At 44.1% G+C, this 18,522-nt stretch overlaps 1 protein-coding gene across 1 annotated transcript in view; it reads left to right on the top strand.

The window, feature by feature from the left end:
* The window catches only part of CEMIP2 (cell migration inducing hyaluronidase 2), a 144,245-nt gene that overhangs the window by 86,188 nt on the left and 39,535 nt on the right, over positions 1–18,522 (top strand). The window contains exons 13-15 of the mRNA XM_040356498.1: positions 10,863–10,994; positions 11,905–11,940; positions 15,467–15,622. Coding sequence (XP_040212432.1) covers positions 10,863–10,994; positions 11,905–11,940; positions 15,467–15,622 — 324 coding nt within the window. The remainder of the gene's footprint in view (positions 1–10,862; positions 10,995–11,904; positions 11,941–15,466; positions 15,623–18,522) is intronic.

The raw sequence follows: 18,522 nt of genomic DNA on the forward strand, positions 1-18,522 counted from the left end.
CAGTAAGGCTACAATGGGCACAGTGAGAATAGGCACAGTAAGGCCCCATACTCACGAGCAAACATGTCTGCTGAAACTGGCCCGCAGGCCAGTTTCAGCAGACATGTTTGCTCGTGTGTGGGCGCGAGCGGGCCGAATTCCAGCAAACATTTGCCCGCCGGGCCTTTTCCCAGCGGGCAAATATTCCTGGACTTGTTTTAAAACAGCCCGCTGGAATTCAGCCCGCTCGGACATGTACGGTCGTCAGTACAGACCTACCGTACATGTCCAGGCGCCCGCCGTCCCTCGCATGCGTCGAATGACTTCGACGCATGCGTGGAAGCATTTTAAAGGCGGGCCGCCCACGTCGCCGCGTCATTGTCGCGGCGACACCGCGTCATCGACGCGGCGACACCGCGGACACGCCCCGCGTATTGTTTACGCGCGGACTTCTGTACGATGGTGTGTACAACCATCGTACAGAAGCCCTCTGGCAGACATGTATGGTGAAAACGGTCCGACGGACCGCTTTCACCATACATGTTTGTCCGTGTGTACCCGGCCTTAGGCTACAATGGGCACAGTGAGAATAGGAGCAGTAAGGCTACAATGGGCACAGTGAGAATAGGCACAGTAAGGCTACAATGGGCACAGTGAGAATAGGCACAGTAAGGCTACAATGGGCACAGTAGGGCTGCAAATGGGCACTCCTCCTTCTGACCCCGCACATGTAAAAGACAGAATGCGGGTCCAATGCTGGGATGTGTTGTCCATCACAGGCGTGGGGTCAGGAGAAGGTGGCGCTGTGTGAGCGAGCAGAGTGGAGGAAATGTAAGTTTCAACAGTGGGCTATACCGCTCTGCGATCCACAGCTCTCCTCTTCATCCTGACATGATCTGGCCGCCGCGGGGGGCGCAATGACTCTGCAATCGGGGGTGCACAATAAGTCCGCAATGTGGGGCACAGTGAGGCTGCATTGATGAGCACAGGTGAGGCTGCGCTGAAGGGAACTGATAAAGTTGTTGTTAATATTTATTTCTGTAAATTAATTCTGCATAAAACATTTAGGTGTCATTTCAAAAGATCATTTATGAGGGTGTGATTAGCAGCAGAATTAGGGGCGGAGTAGGGTAAGGGTTGGGTTGGGCAACTGGTGGCGAGTAACCCTTGAGGCCTGGCTAGTGGCTCAAGACTTGAAATTTTGAGCCCTGTAATATTTATGCACACACACATGCACCGAGTAAATAGTTTCAAAACATGTAGTTTTATTCACTTTGCTGCTTGTTTGCTTTACTTTGTAGGCATGGGCTCACATCTTGATGGTGCAGCGTCATGGCTGATTCCCTTATGTCCATGTATTCGTTCACCTAGCTCTTCAACCCAATATCCTGTTGGTATTGGACAAATATCAGGTGTCTGTCCATGCATCAGACTCCCAAGACCTGGTCAGCTCTGGAATCTTTGGTATCCATGCAGATTCTGGATGCAAGGAAATCTTCCTTGTAGTGCATTTGAAGGTCTCGGTCATGAATTTCAGCCTTTTGAGCCATTGAGGTGTTCTGAACAAACCTTCACCCAGAGGTGCTTGCAGAGATTTTTTTGAGATGAGGGACACCAGATGTGGATCGCTTGGTATCCAGATTAAGCCACAAACTAAACAGGTTTGTGTCCCGGATCAGGAATCATCAAGAATTTGTGGTGGATGCCCTGGTGACTCCATTGGATCAGTTTTTCTATGCTTTACCTCTACTTCAGCTTCTTCCTCTCCTGGAGGGCATTCCAGTGATTCATATTGCACCTGCCTGGCCAGGAAAAACATGGAATGCAGACATCGTAAATGTCTTGGCAGAGGAGCTGTAGGCACTTTAGGTCAGCCAGATTTACTGTTGCAAGGTCAGATCTTCAGTCATGCTTTTATGGTCACTGGCTTTGACTACAAGGCACTTGAAGCCCAAGTCCTGTGGGATGGGGGTTTTTCTGACTTTGTAATCCCTTCCAACTTCACGATAATGACAACCTCCTAGGGTGGTGTACCACCATATATGAAAAATATGTATTGCCTGCTTTTAGGCTCATAAGTTTTATGTTCAACAGAATGTTGTAGGGTGCATTTTTCTTTATCGTACATCACGGGACACAGAGCGGCATATTCATTACTATATGGGTTATATGGAGTACCTTCAGGTGTTGACACTGGCAATCTCAAACAGGAAATGCCCCTCCCTATATAACCCCCTCCCATAGGAGGAGTACCTCAGTTTTTACGCCAGTGTCTTAGGTGTTAGTCATGGTTTAGCTTGCCTCCGCATCCTTGGGATTAGGTGAGCTACCGGTTCTGTCCAAAAAAGCCTCAGCGCTAAAGTGGTCAGTAACCGGACCCCAAACCCTTGGGGTATAGCCCATAATGCTTTTCTTTTTAGAGAGCTGGACCCTGGGCCCAGAACTTAGAAACCTTTGGGTGCCTAATGTTTTCTGTTGCCAGGGTGCTATATGGGCCCAGGACAGTGGATCCTTCATAGGAACCCAGGGCCTGAAGGGAGATGGGGGAAGATTGGGCCTCTTGCTTGGCAAAGTCCTGCGGCATGGAGCAGGTAAGTGAGGGGAAAACTTGCGGAACTTGGTTCTTAGCAGGTTTTTTTCTGGGGGGTCACAGGGGACATGCCTAAAGTTATGCACTGCATCTGGCAAACTAGTCACATATCATAAAGATAGGATGGCTCTATATGTATTATTCCCCATAAGATGTGACCTCCCTTGTAGTGTTGGAAAAGCATTGAGTGGGGCCTGTGTGATATAAAAGTATATGTGTGTGTCAGAGAGCTGTGCTTACCTGCAAGCCTCCAGGCGATGCTCCATTCAGTCTTCCTCCTCAGAGCCTGCAAAGCAGGCAAAACGCTGACCTCCTCATGGTTCCAGGCTGCAGGCTGCAGTTTGCTGGAACAGAGAGGTCCCTTCCTCCCAAACCCCCCCCCCCTGTCGGGAGGGGCATTTCCTGTTTGAGATTGCTGGGGGGGGAAGGGCGGGTCAGTGGCTTAAGGAAGGGGCGGCCCTTCCTTGTTTGTTCCATTCAATACTTTGGAACTGGGGAAGAAAGACCAGAGCGGCAGCACGGGGCGCCGAGGACACACAGTGGCCAGAAAGGATATTGCAGTCTTCAGAAGACTGTTTTTCAAGCCTAGAAATAGGCTGTTTCTTTTCCATCTCATAGTTTTTCTTTGCAATACTACTCGGGGGACAGAATGTTTTTTCTTTCCTGGATTTGAAACAAAAACGAAAAAAAAAAAAAAAAAAAAAAAAGAAAAGTCATCTAGGGGAGAGGAAGCATTTTTTATCCCCCAAACAGGTGTTTGGGCAATTAACTTTTATAGTTCCAAATACCAATAGGTAGCAGGTGTACCTCGGTATTGTACCATGGCATCCGGGTCAGAGGGTACAAGAGGTGGGGATTCCCCCAGAGAGTCTGAGGTCTCGGACAAAGTTATGCCGCTGCTTTCCCCACAGGGAGCCTTGGGGCCATCGGGATCTGGGGCTGGAGCTGGCGCGCGTCAGTCCAACCCTAAGATGGTCACGGACAAGGTATTACTCACCTCTTTAAGAGAGATGGAGAAAGGAATGGGAAAAATGATAGCCACAGCTATGCGGGGCAGTAAACGGATTAGATCTCCGTCGCCCGAGCGCGGACCCTCAGAAGAGGAGGTCCTTTCCTCATGGGAATTGGACGACCTCTTGGACAAGGACCAAGTAGGTTCAGGGATCGAAGATCCGGATACAGAGGAGTCTGGAGCAGTCTCCCAAGGGGAGAGCTGGTGGATTCAAGCCTTAACGGACTTGGTCCATAATGCATTCAACTTGCCAGTACCAGATCTCCAGGTGTCTACGGTTTCAGCTTTGGGCTCACTGAGGGCGCCTCAAAGCAATGCAGTATTTCCGATCCACCCTCTACTAGAGGGAGTTTTGTTCCAAGATTGGAACAAGCCAGATAAAATCTTCTTACCACCTAAAAGATTCTCTGCCCTATATCCTATGGAAGATAAATTTTCCAAGAAATGGGCTACTCCTGCAGTGGACGCAGCCATCTCATGTATTAACAAATCATTAACATGCCCTGTAGAAAACATACAGGTATTCAAGGATCCAGTTGATAAACGCTTGGAAGCACTACTTAAGAACTCCTTCACTACTGCAGGGGCAGTAGTACAGCCAGCCGTGGCTGCGATTGGGGTTGCTCAAGCATTATCGGATCAAGTTAAGCAGATGCTTAAACTTATTCCTGCCCAGCAGGCAGAAGAATTTTCGGATGTCCCTAGGGCCATATGTTTTACAGTAGACGCAATTAAGGATTCTATCCAGCAAGCGTCACGTTTATCGTTATCCCTTATCCATATGAGAAGACTCTTATGGTTAAAAAGCTGGGAGGCCGAGCCCCCATGCAAGAAGCTCCTGGTAGGGTTCCCCTTCCATGGAGGACGACTCTTCGGAGAAGACCTAGATAAATACATTCAAACCATTTCAAATGGCAAAAGTACTCTCTTGCCAACTAAGAGGAAGTTTCAGGGGCCTGCGTTTAAACGACAGTACTCCCCTGGGCAGGGGCCCTCTAATGCCAAACAGTATCGACGGCCTCCTGCGAAAGCAAACTTCGGCTTCAACAGCAAATCACAAGGACAGGCTGCTAGAGGCAGAAAGCAGTGGGTTCGCAAACCAGCAAAACCAGCCCCCAAGCCGACCTTATGAAGGGACGCCCCCACCCACGAAGGTGGGGGGAAGGCTGCGACTCTTTTCAGAGGTTTGGGAAGCCAGCATTCCCGACGAGTGGGTACGGTCTTCCGTGGCCACGGGCTACAAATTAGATTTCCTAAGGTTTCCTCCTCTTCATTTCCAGGAGTCGAGGATTCCAAACGATCTGGAGAAAGGAGCCGCATTAATGTCGGCATTAAATCATCTACTTTCCCAGGAAGTAATAGTAGAGGTACCAGTCCTGGAACAGGGGCTAGGTTTCTACTCCAACCTATTCATCATCCCGAAGTCCAATGGAGATGTCAGGCCAATTTTGGACCTAAAGATGGTAAATACATACCTAAAGATCCGCTCATTTCGGATGGAATCCGTGCGGTCAGCAGCTACCACACTCCAAAAGGACGACTTCATGGCGTCCATAGACATAAAGGATGCCTACCTTCATCTTCCAATTTATCAGCCACATCAAAAATATCTACGCTTCATGGTGGCTTCGCGTCACTTCCAATTCGTGGCGCTTCCCTTCGGGTTGGCTACGGCCCCCCGGGTGTTCACGAAGGTCCTAGCTCCAATCCTAGCCAAACTAAGGATCCAAGGGGTCACGATCCTAGCATACCTGGACGACCTCCTAGTCATAGATCACTCGTCTCCCGGCTTGGAGCGAGCAGTGGCCCTCACGGTCCAATACCTCGAGAAGTTCCGCTGGGTCCTAAATCGAGAAAAGTCAGCTTTCCTGCCCACAAGGCAGTTGGAATATCTCGGCATGAGATTAGACACAGAACAACAAAGAGTGTTTCTACCTCTGAGGAAGGTCAAAGCCATCAAGGAATTAATCCTACTGGTTCTAAGCAAGAAGGAACCGACTATTCGCCTATGTATGAGGTTACTAGGCAAGATGGTGGCCACATTCGAGGCGGTACCATACGCCCAGAGCCACACTCGCATCCTGCAGGCAGCCATCCTGTCAGCATGGAGCAGAAGGCCACAGGCCTTGGATATCCCGTTGCCGCTCTCATCAAGAGTCCGACAAAGTCTGTGTTGGTGGTTAGACCCTCAGAATCTACTGAAGGGGAAGTCTTTCAGCCCAGTGGCTTGGAAGATAGTGACCACAGACGCCAGCCTGACGGGCTGGGGAGCAATTTTGGATGGTTGCACTCGCCAAGGTACTTGGGCAACGCCAGAGAAGCAGTTGCCCATCAACATCTTGGAGCTCAGAGCTGCTCGACTAGCCCTCAGGGCTTGGACGTCAAAATTGCAGGGGTTCCCGGTGAGAATTCAATCAGACAATGCCACGGCCGTGGCATACATAAATCACCAAGGGGGAACCAGGAGTCAAGCCGCTCAGAGAGAGGTGAGCTTGATTCTCCTATGGGCAGAGGCTCATGTGCCCTGCATATCGGCAATATTCATTCCAGGAGTGGACAACTTTCAGGCGGACTTCTTAAGCCGCCAGACTCTTTTGCCGGGGGAATGGTCTCTGCATCCACAAATCTTTCAAGCACTCTGCCAAAGATGGGGAGTGCCGGACGTGGATATCATGGCATCGAGACTCAACAAGAAGCTAGACAGGTTCATGTCCCGCTCAAGGGATCCGATGGCCTGCGGAACCGGTGCGTTGGTTTGCCCTTGGCATCGGTTCAAACTTCTTTATGCGTTTCCCCCGCTCCAGTTACTACCCCGCCTGCTGTGCAGGATCCGGGTGGAGCACATACCAGTCATCCTGGTAGCTCCAGCATGGCCCAGAAGAGCATGGTACTCACTAATCTTAAGGATGGTAGTGGGAGACCCTTGGACTCTTCCTCTACGGCCAGACCTGCTATCGCAAGGTCCGATCCTCCACCCTGCCTTACGGCATCTAAATTTGACGGCCTGGAAGCTGAATCCCTGATTCTCAGGGGTAGAGGTCTGTCTCAGAAAGTAATCTCTACCCTAATCAGAGCCAGGAAACCGGTCTCTAGGGTGATTTATTACAGGGTCTGGAAGGCCTATGTAGGCTGGTGTGAGTCCAAGCGATGGCTTTCTCGCAAATTTACCATCGATAGAGTATTAAGTTTTCTCCAGCTAGGAGTGGATAAAGGATTGGCATTAAGCACAATCAAAGGACAGATTTCTGCTCTGTCAGTGTGGTTTCAGCGGCCGCTGGCCACCCACTCGCTGGTTAAGACCTTCCTTCAAGGGGTCTTACGTATTAAACCTCCAGTTAAATCCCCGCTTTGCCCGTGGGATTTAAACCTTGTTCTGTCAAGTTTACAGAAACAACCGTTTGAGCCGTTGGCTGAAATTCCTTTGGTTTTACTGACAAGAAAGTTAGTATTTTTGGTCGCCATAGTTTCCGCAAGAAGAGTATCGGAACTGGCGGCCTTATCCTGTAAGGAACCATATCTTATTTTTCATAAGGACAGGGTCGTTCTCTGCCCTCATCCTTCCTTCCTACCGAAGGTTGTATCCAGTTTTCATTTGAACCAGGATTTGGTATTACCATCCTTCTTCCCTAAACCTACTTCCAGAAAGGAAGGGTTGCTGCATACCTTGGATATCGTCAGGGCCATGAAGGCCTATCTTAAAGCTACAAAGAAGATCCGGAAAACAGATGTGCTGTTCATATTACCGGATGGGCCCAAGAAGGGGCAGGCAGCTGCAAAGTCCACCATTTCTAGGTGGATTAAGCAATTAATCACTCAGGCCTACGGCTTGAAAGGGTTGCCTCCTCCAGTATCATTAAAGGCTCATTCTACTAGGGCCATGGGCGCCTCCTGGGCAGCACACCACCAGATCTCTATGGCTCAAGTTTGCAAGGCGGCAACCTGGTCTTCTGTCCACACGTTTACAAAATTCTACCAGTTGGACGTAAGAAGGAAGTCTGATACAGCCTTTGGGCAGGCAGTGCTGCAGGCTGCAGTTTGAGACCCTCGGATTCCGGGGGCTCCTCTTTTTTGAGTTAAATTTAAAATTTAAGATTATTTTTCTCAACTAAGTTGGATTTATTATGATTTGAGTATTTCTCTAAATTAAATCCTTTTGTCTTGGAGATGTTCTCCCTCCCCTCATTGTGAGCATTGCTTTGGGACATCCCATATAGTAATGAATATGCCGCTCTGTGTCCCGTGATGTACGATAAAGAAAAAGGGATTTTTAATACAGCTTACCTGTAAAATCCTTTTCTTGGAGTACATCACGGGACACAGAGCTCCCACCCCTCTTTTTGGGGACCATTTTGGGAGGCATACTGCTTGCTACAAAACTGAGGTACTCCTCCTATGGGAGAGGGTTATATAGGGAGGGGCATTTCCTGTTTGAGATTGCCAGTGTCAACACCTGAAGGTACTCCATATAACCCATATAGTAATGAATATGCCGCTCTGTGTCCCGTGATGTACTCCAAGAAAAGGATTTTACAGGTAAGCTGTATTAAAAATCCCTTTATTGCCTTTCTCCAGTCTGGTGTGGAGAGGTCAATGGCTTTTAGTAACATCAATGGATAAATCTCGGCCTTGGCCATTTGTTTGAGACCTATGATATCCCCTTTCTTAGTAAATGTCCTTGTGCAGAATATATCATGAATTGTTCTGCCTTTGTTCCTTTAACACCCTGTCTCCGTGGAACTTTAACCTTCTGTTGCTCCTTATCTGCAAGGTTGTTTTTAGTTGCCATTATCTCTGCTTGAAGGATCTCTGAGTTGGCTGTGCCTTCTTGCCTGGAGCCTTTCCTGGTTCTGCTGGGGCCTCTTTATTACCCAAGGTTGCTTTTTCTTAAGCCTCGTACACACGATCGGACTTCAAACAAACTTTTCCATGGATTTTTGTCCAAAGGAAGTTAGCCGAGCACACCCATGGCATACACACGCTCTGACTTTTCTGCAAACTTTCCTAAAACTTTCCCAAAACTTTCTTTGACCACCCTTTGGTCAACTTCTGCTATTGTTGGTTGATTTTAACATTGGTTCTGGGCTTGCATATTTGCACTTTGTACAAAAGTCTGATGGCTTGCTGTACACACGGTCGGACTAGTCACCATCGGACTTTTGTTGCCGAAATGTTTTATGGCTTGTTGTACACACGGTCGGACTAGTCACCATCGGACTTTTGTTGCCGAAATGTTTGTCCGTTTGCAGAGCGAACTTTTGGCCGATGAAAAAGTTTGTCCGATGGAGCGTACACACTGTCGGATTTTTTAAAAAACTTGCTCATTTTGAAGTTTGTTGGCAAAAAGTCAGACCGTGTGTATGGGCCTATATACATTAAGACATTGGAAGTGATCTACTAAAACTGGTGCACACAGAATCTGGTGCAGCTGTGCATAGTAAGCAATACGTTTTTATTTTATTTTTTTGTTTGTTTTTCTTAGGTTTTATTGTCCGCTTTATTGAACAAGCTGAAGTTAGACACTGATTTTTTTGCTATGCATAGCTGCACCAGATTCTGTGTGCACCAGTTTTAGGAAATTGTCTTGTCTTATTGTCTTATCCTTTTGTCCAGGTGAATTGGCTTATTTCCAAGGTCAAAGATCCTCCATTCTCAGTAAAGGCCCATTACACCAGGTGTATCAGTGCTTCCTAGACTATGCAGCATCAAGCTTCTGTTGTTCAGGCTTGTAAGGCCGCTACCAGGTTTTCTCTCACATGTTTGTTAAGCTCTACCCGGTAAATGTTCGTGCTCTGTGACCGCCAGTTTTTGGTGAAACGTCTTGCAGGGGACTTTGTAGTAGGGTCCCCTCCCCTTCGGGTTTTGGGTGCCTTTAGCCTCATTGCTGTGATGTCAACTCCCAGTGTTCATTGCTCTAACATATCTTAACCACTTAACCCCCGGACCATATTGCTGCCCAAAGACCAGAGTACTTTTTGCGATTCGGGACTGCGTCGCTTTAACAGACAATTGCGCGGTCGTGCGACGTGGCTCCCAAACAAAATTGGCGTCCTTTTTTTCCCACAAATAGAGCTTTCTTTTGGTGGTATTTGATCACCTCCTGCGGTTTTTAGTTTTTGCACTATAAACAAAAATAGAGACAATTTTGAAAAGAATGAATATTTTTTACATTTTGCTATAATAAATATCCCCCAAAAATATATAAAAAAACATTTTTTTCCCCAGTTTAGGCCGATACGTTTTCTTCTACATATTTTTCGTAAAAAAAAAATCGCAATAAGCGTTTGATTGGTTTGCGCAAAAGTTATAGCGTTTACAAAATAGGGGGTATTTTTATGTCATTTTTATTATATTTTTTTTTTTACTAGTAATGGCGGCGATCAGCGATTTTTTTTTTCGGTATTGCGACATTATGGCGGAAACTTTTGACACATTTTTGGGACCATTGGCATTTTTATAGCGATCAGTGCTATAAAAATGCATTGGATTACTATAAAAATGCCACTGGCAGTGAAGGGGTTAAGTATGCCTGGGTGTGTTCTTACTGTGGGGGGGGGGGGGGGTGGCCTCACTAGGGGAAACACTGATCCTCGGTTCATACATTGTATGAACCGAAGATCAGCATTTCCCCTGCTGACAGGACCGGGAGCTGTGTGTTTACACACACAGCTCCCGGTCCCCGCTCTGTAACGAGCGATCGCGTGTCCCCGGCGGCGATCGCGCCCGCCGGGCACACGCACGGGAGTCGGGGGCGAGCGGGGGGCGCGCGCGCCCCTAGTGGCGGCTGGGAGACTTGTCAACGTATAACAGCGGTGGGCGGTCGGCTAGTGGTTAAGTATAAATATATATTAAGAGATTAGGCTTGTAGCACATTATAGAACGCAGTGCCCATGCCCCTCTTGTCTGTTCCTCATTACTTGTTACAAAACCGAGACTTTGCTGAGCTGGTAGGGGTTATGCCTTTTTTTTTTGGTCAGTGCCCATCCACTTGAAGGTGGCAACATAACCCAAGTCTTCATGAAGTCCTCTGTGTCCTTTGATGTACTTCAGGAAAGGATTTTGGAGGTCAGAAAATCCTTATTTTATACAATTCTGTATCTTTTTTTTTTTTTTTCGTACTATATGCAAAATCTCAAATCAAAAAGTTAAAGGATATACATCCCAAATGTTTAGTGATTGTGCATTTGCTTTAAAATGGCAATATTGCCATGATACCGTTTTAGAAGTTTACATCATACTCATTTTAATAAAACTGTTTCTTTCTGAATTCTTTCCTCTTTATAGATTTCGCCCCCATGTTGATGCTGATCCACTGAAGCCTAGAGTTGCTGCTGTAATTGATAGTCTTGTTGCTTTCAAAAATAATGATCATGGTGCGTGGGTGAGAGGAGGCGACATTATCATACATAACTCTGGGTACGTGTTTCCTAACATGCTACAATATCTGCAGTATACACCAAGCATAAAGTGAATTTGAACCTTAACAATTAACTTTTTTTGGGCATCCTTTTGGTCAAGTAAATGTATTGCTGAAACCATTTTTTTTTTTTTATCTGCCAGAAATCCAGTTAACTTATAAGTTCCTGTATGGTATTAACTTGAGTGGTGTTTTTAGCCCTATGCGTTTTTACCTCTAAACTGCAGAACACTTGCCCCTCCTCCTTTCCATCGCAAAGGGTAGGTGTTCTGCAGTCTTACCATCTTGTCCTAGAGTGACAATGCCACTAATCCATACAGTACAGTGAGTGAGCTTTGTAATCCTTGGACAGAATATATTATTGACAGGATTTCCAGGTGAGAAAAAGGGAAGGCTAAAACTATTGCAGCCACCCCATCTAAGGACTGGAAAACTGCAATGTATTGCATTTTGTTCTAGGGTTTAGATCCATTTAATGAAGTGCCTGTAAAGTATCTTTCATGTAATTAATTCCCCCAATGGTTAAATGGAACAAATCTCACAGACAATTTCATTTGCAGCACCCACTTGGCAATCATTTTATTGGAGAAAATCAATAAAGAATATATATATCAGTGAAAGCTTTACCTACAGTAAAAGGATGGACAAAAAAGGGGGCCATAGATATAAACTTCTTAAAGTTCAACTATGGTATCCCATTAGCTCCATTAGCTTATTCAGTTAATGGTTTATGAATGGTAGCTAATGGGTTCCCGAATTTTGCATATTGGCCTAATGAGCACTTCTATTTCTCACTGTAAATAAAATGTATTTTGACAACACTGATTAAATCTGTAGATTGCACATTATTTATGATTATGTAAAAAAAAAATTCTGTTTTGTCACAGCAATAATTTTTTCTCTTGGTAGGTTTTCTGACAATGGAATTGGCCTGACATTCGCCAGGTTAGTGTGTTATATTTAAAACCCACATTTCTGCTGAGAAGGTTCACAAATGATTATAAACTAAACAATATAAGAAAAAGTTGTATTGATGGGCAGGCAATAGAGACTTTTTTTGATTTTGTTTCTTAACTAGTGGCTTATTTTCTGCACAAAACATTAATCATGGAGAAAGATAATGTTGACCATTGGCACGTCTTATATTTCCTATGTGGATTGACAAGTAGTGCTTCTGTAATCATTTAACATCTGCCATAAAATTGGTTGGGAAAACCTCTGTGTTTTGGTGCACAGGTTTCTATTTTGTAAGGATAAAAGGGAAGTGCACTGCTATAAGTCTCAGCTGAGTCACATCTTGTTGGGTTCAAAGCACATTAAAATATTTTATTATATTTAAAAAAAAACATTAAAGAGCTTTAAAACCAACCCCCCACTGGCCTTTAGCTCCAGGTTTTTATTTGCTTGCACCACTGGCTAAAATCTTACATTAGAAGGATGGCAGGCCTGCTGTCAGAGAAAATATATAAGTAGAGGTGATTTCAGAGTTTGCATTTTGAAGAATAATTTTTCCACACTTCTCATAGCTACAGATTTCAGTGAGGGTATGGTTTTTTAAAGTGATTTTACCATTTGTTCAAAGTATTTAAATACTTTTTAACGTTTTTTCATCTGGACAAAAAAGCTGTTTATGAATAGGCAGATGGCTTACAGTTATAGGTGAAAATGTGCCTGTTGCATTGCCATGCATGGCCATTCTAAGCCCAAGTAACCTTACAATGTCTGCATAGAACCCTTTTAATAAACAACAAAAATGAGGAGCTGGTTATCGTTCACATTTTTGTCTTTGGAAACTATACAACAACTGGTTTACAGAGCGCTGCTGTTATGGCAAATGTTTTTTTGAGCTTGCCGTTCAGTATAGCAAAACAGTATAGCAAGACATTCTTGGCAAATCTCATTGCTTTGTGTAACCAGTTTCATTGTGTAGATCAATTTCATTACTTTCCATGTAATCAAAATTCACAAAAGAAATTGTAGCAGTGCAGCTGATGTTTGGACAAATATAGACGGATGATATACAAAGTGATGTAACTTATCGAAAATCATTTGCAATATCTAATAGTAGCATACTAAATTCTAACTGCTGTAGATTGCTGCTTTTTATATATTTTTACTGCTCTTGAGAGAACATTATTGTATAGATCTATTTGAGTCAACCCATATAACGATGGTAAGCAGTTGAACAAGTCAAAGGCAAAGCTAGCAGAAGCTGATTCCCCCTGCTATTCCCAAATGACTCTGAATATAACAAACATACGGAAGGTATTTATCCTCAGATTATTTTGGTTAATATAGTAATGGTCTGGGAAGGTTGCCAGAGTGAATGGGTAAGTCTCCAGCTTTTTAGTGTTGGGAAGGTTTATGTCAGAATGAAAAGGCTCTTCTCTCTTGCTGAGAGTTCCTTACTATACAAACAGTGTGGCCTGGACAAACTCATGACGGGTTTCACAAAAGCTTGTAGAGCCAATTGTTTAAGTTTTTTTTATTTCTGGGAAATATTTTGTATCAGGACCTGTTTGCTATGTGTGGCTTTTTCTTGTGTATCATACTTTTCTCGGAATGGTAATAGAAGAATTCTATAGAGCTATTGAGATGTGAAATGACATACTTGGACTGCAAGCTAGTTGACGATAATTGCTATAAACTTGGCAATCTCAACTGATTAATTTAAAAACATCCAAATATTAAATATCTAGTCTAGAATTGTGTTTTTATGTTTGTTTTTTGGCAACTTTTTGCTATGAACTATGTTTTTTCAACTTGGTAATGATTGGGATAACCCAGTGATACCTTTTTAAAAGTAATGCTGTGAAACCTTTTAAAACATCATGGCTGTAAAAGCAATCCCTGCCAGAGTAGTACGTGTCACTATGGTGACACTGTACTGCAAGGGTGACAGTATGTAAAAAAATATGAAAACAAAAGTGAGAATATTTTATTTGCCGTCACCAGTCCGTGTCCCTAATCACTGACCCCCACCACTCGGACTTCGGCCATGCTCCTACACGTTTCATCATAATGACCTCATCAGGAGGCCAAGACCTTCGTACCAGGGGTCTCTTATCTGGCTCCCCGGCAGCTCCATGGGTTTTTAGTTTGGTTGGCACTTCAAAAAAACACTTTTTGAATGGATCAGGGATATTTCCCTTTCCACTCTTACTCAGGTTGAACTCCTCATTGCCATCACCTCTGGGAGATGAGTTTCCGAGTTGGTGACCTTGTCCTGTAAAGGACAAGGTGGTGTTCAGGGCCAAAACTTCCTTCCTGCCCATGATATTTTCTGCTTTTCATCTCAACCAGGATGTGGTTCTTAAACCGAGCTTGACAGAGGGATTAATCAGGAGGTTATCTCTCTCCATTGTATACAAGGGGTAAACTTGACTACCACCACAGGTCTTGATACTGACCAGAAAAATGTAAATTTTTAAATAAGTGCAGCACTTAAGAATAATAGTGCGTACATATAAACCTCAAGTATAGATGAAAAGTCCATAAAAAAAATTCCAAGCAAAAAGGTGAATAAAGGTGACTTAAAACAGTCCACCACAAACATGTGTATAGTAATAATAATCCAGTAATGTAATGTGTCCTCTTTTTTATATAATTCTTCCTTTCACCAAGAGAAACGGGGTACACTTCATCCAACGGGTAGTCGGGACACACTTTTTGTGTGATCAATGCTGGGACATCATGAACTTTCCTCGAAACTTTCTAGATGCATATCACTTTGGAATCACAAATAAGTAGAAAAAACTCTCATGGTATAGTAAGTTGAACGAAGTAAAAAAAATTCAAATCCTTCTTGGGTCCCGGCCTGTGTGCTCACATCATCTCTGTTGGCCCCAGCTCACAGGTTTCGCCGCCGCAGGCATTGTCAAGGGAAGTGGCCACAAAAAAGTCACCTTTTTTTGCTTTTGAGTTTTTTATGGACTTTTTCATCTTCATTTATACTTATGTATGCCATATTGGTTATTCTTTAGTGCTGCACTTTATAAAATCTCTCTCCATTGCCTGTATGTAGTTTGCAAGTTTACCTTGCCACTGAGACGAGAGACTCATTCTCATCTCATTCCTGATGGTCCCCATAAGGAGAAGTGATTTTCATCCCACCATTTATTGCTAGTGCAGACAAACCATCTTAAGGATCAGGTTCCACCCTGACCTGTCACAGCGCACTCCACTAGGTTTGTAACCGCTTCCTGGGCTTTTTGGTATTTGGTTACTGTTTTCTAAATTTGCAAGGTCTCCATCTCCACTTACCTTTAGCACCTGGTAGATTATACTGTATGCTTGTACAAGCTATTGGCATCTGAGCACAGGTAGATCTTAAAAAAAAAAAAAATATATAAATCTTTTGATTTTGCTGTATTTTGAAGAGCTACTGTTTTTGTTTGATCTGTATAGCAAGCAGACCAGCCTAGTTTCTTTTTTTTTTAAGTAAAACATTTAATTCTTTCATTTTTCACAGTGACGGAAGCTTTCCAAAAGATGAAGGCTCTAGCCAGGAAGTCTCAGAATCTCTGTTTATTGGAGAAAGCAGAAATTATGGATTTCAGGGAGGCCAAAACAAATACTGGGGGACAGGAGGCGTCTATAATAAAAATCGCACACTCCCTCGGAACAGGTAATTTTTTATTTTATTTTTTGTAGAATGAAAGGCTTAATATTAAGTTATGTATCTATAGATTTGTGGAAATGTTAATATTTTGCATCAGATCATGCAGTTCCACAAAACATTTAATCAGATGGTAAAATATGAACTTTTATCATAAATGTTATTTGTGTTACAATTTTAGTAAAGGCCTTCAATATAGTAAGCCTAATTTCTTATTGCTGTAGAAAATAAATTATATTTTGTCATTAAGGTCTTGTAGCCTTCCATAATGAGGCTGATTAGATGTAAAGTTTCCAAGGAGATGGAGATCTGCGTGCCAAAAAAATGGTTTATATATGCAATGATATTATTTTTGGTTATATTTTTAAATTACGATGGGTGAATGTATGGATATTTTTACTGCCTATTCATAGCTAGAGCTTAAGAGAATGTTGGCCCTTTGTTTTAAAATACCATTTAGTGTATGTTTTCTTGTCTGAATTCCTCACTTCCTGTTCCTCCTCAGTAAGCTTGCCCCCATCATTCGAGCCGTTCTGGCTGGGGGTTAGTCAGCGTGCTCGCCCCCTTCCTTGGGACTACATCCCTGCGGGGAGATGCTGTGGCATCTCCCCTCAGGGATGTAGTCCCGGGGAGGGGGGGGGGCGAGCACGCTGACTAACCCCCAGCCAGAACTGTTTGGATGATGGGGGCAAGCTTACTGAGGAGGTACAGGAAGTGCAAAATTCAGACAAAGAAAAACAACATTTTGGAAGGGAAATCAAAAGAAAAGGGTAAGTGAACCAACAATGCACTAGCTTAAAGGAACATATTTAGAAAATAAAAAACAAACCTTAACAACCTCTTTTAAGGTGATTTAGACACTGGCAATCAGGGATGGACCTCTTCCAGAGAGGCTATCTGGCTATTTTTTCTTTCTCAAGCCCTGAATAATTTTTTTCAGTTTAATTCCTTGCAATAAGGTTTGATCATCACTTTACTGCAGCCAACCAAAAGGTTTGATGGACTCTTCAACAGAGCCTTGGGAGACTGCACCAAGGCTCTTCCCCTCTAATGGACGACACCGTGTTGGATTTTAATATAACGGTGCACTGGATCCTGCCACACTTCTTGGCAGAGTTGGCTTTTACAGGTCCACATCCATGGGATTCCTGGTGTAGAGTTTAGACTGAAGACCCCTGCAGGATTATGCCAACTTTTGAGGGTGAAACCAGGATGGGGTTAAATCCCCCTCATTCCTGCTACTGAATTGATGAATATAGGGCTGAAGCCTTTTTTAAACATTAACCCAGGGTGCCCATTTTTCCCCCCACATTTGGGGTGTGCAGGGTTAATAGTGGATGGTGTGACATTTGCCATCTTAATAGTTTTGCTGTACCACGCCTGCTTGATCTTAATTGTGTTCTACATATGCAATGCCTTATTCTTAGAAAGCTATTTGCCCTCTCTGCATTTTGGTTCCAGAACATTGCATGTGCCTAGGCCAGAGTCTTTTGCAGGGCTTTCAAACTGGAGTTATGAACTCTACATCCTAATTCATATTCTCCAATTTGCCTCCTTCCCCACTGTAATAAGTGAAGCTTCTTTCTGCTATTTAGCAGCTTTTTGAGTCAAGAATCCATTATCCTGTACCAGGAGGCACACTTTCAAGGTTTTTACTCAAACCTCTTCAGTATTTCCAAACTGAATGGTAGTTTGGCTCGTTCTAGATCTAAAAACTTCACTTTTATTAAGGCTCAAAAGGTTTGCAAGGAAAATGCCAGGATTTCCTGGCCTTCATAGACATCAGGTATGCCTATTCGCATATTTTACCTGCCTCATTGATGCTATCTGCTTTTTGCAGTGGGTGATCTGCGTTACCAGCTTGTCACCCTTGTATTTGGTCAAATAATGGCTTTTTGAGTGCTTGCCTTGGTTTTGGCTCTTGGGCAATTCGTCTCCTGTCAAATGATCAATCCTTCCCTGTCACTGTCAGTCAGCATCCAACAGGACAGTATAGGTTCTGCAGAACTTCGGTTGGATCTTTATTTTCCAGATGCTTTGCAGATCTAATGGTGGAAACACATTTTTTTCTGAAACTTTCTGCCTCAGGAAAAACTACTGTCCCTTGCTTCTCATGCCACCTCTCTTCAAAGAGGAAGCTCATCTGTAAAGCAACATTCTGGAATCCTGGTAATTTTGTTGTCCCTTAACCCTTGACTTTTGTGAGGATACCCAACAAGAATACAGTAGGCCAGTGCCTTGACTCGCATAAGTTGTCAAGTTGTACCACATTGAGGGAGGAAGACTTTTCATTATGGCCCTTCCTGCCGTCCACATCAGAGGCATTGGAAATTGGCTGGTGGACTTATCCAAGTCATCAGTCTGGATCTGGGGGAAGGGGCTCTCCATCTAGCAATCTTTAAAGCCTTTAGCCACAGGTGGGGAACACCAGATGTTGAACTCTGTCAGATTCCACAACAAACTGGACATGTTTGTCACCAGGTCCAGGGACACACAAGTCTTTGCTGTGAAAGCTCTGGTGACAGTGTGGGATCAGTTCAATCTGATCTATGCCTTTCTGCCATTCCAAATTCTTTTACCTGCCCTGCAGGATCAAGGAAGGCATTCTGGCATTTGCACCAAATTGGACCAGGAGAGCTTGGTACTCAGACATACTCTGGCTTATAGCTGATGCTCTGTGGGCTCTTTGGACCTCCTGTCCCAAGGACCAGTGTTCCATCTTGCTTCTCACTTACTGGCTTTTTCAGTCTTAAAAGCTAGGAAGTTGACTTCTCGACCTAGAGTGCCTAATTGCAAGTTGAGGAACTTCTTACCCTAGAAAGTACTCATGGGACAGTGTCCTTTCCTCCTCCCAGCCTTGTCTACCATTTTAAGGTATTTCAAATGGCTTTTGCTGTTCTGTCTCAGAG

Source organism: Rana temporaria, chromosome 1 (genome assembly GCF_905171775.1).
Source record: "Rana temporaria chromosome 1, aRanTem1.1, whole genome shotgun sequence".
NCBI classification, from domain to species: Eukaryota; Metazoa; Chordata; class Amphibia; order Anura; family Ranidae; genus Rana; species Rana temporaria.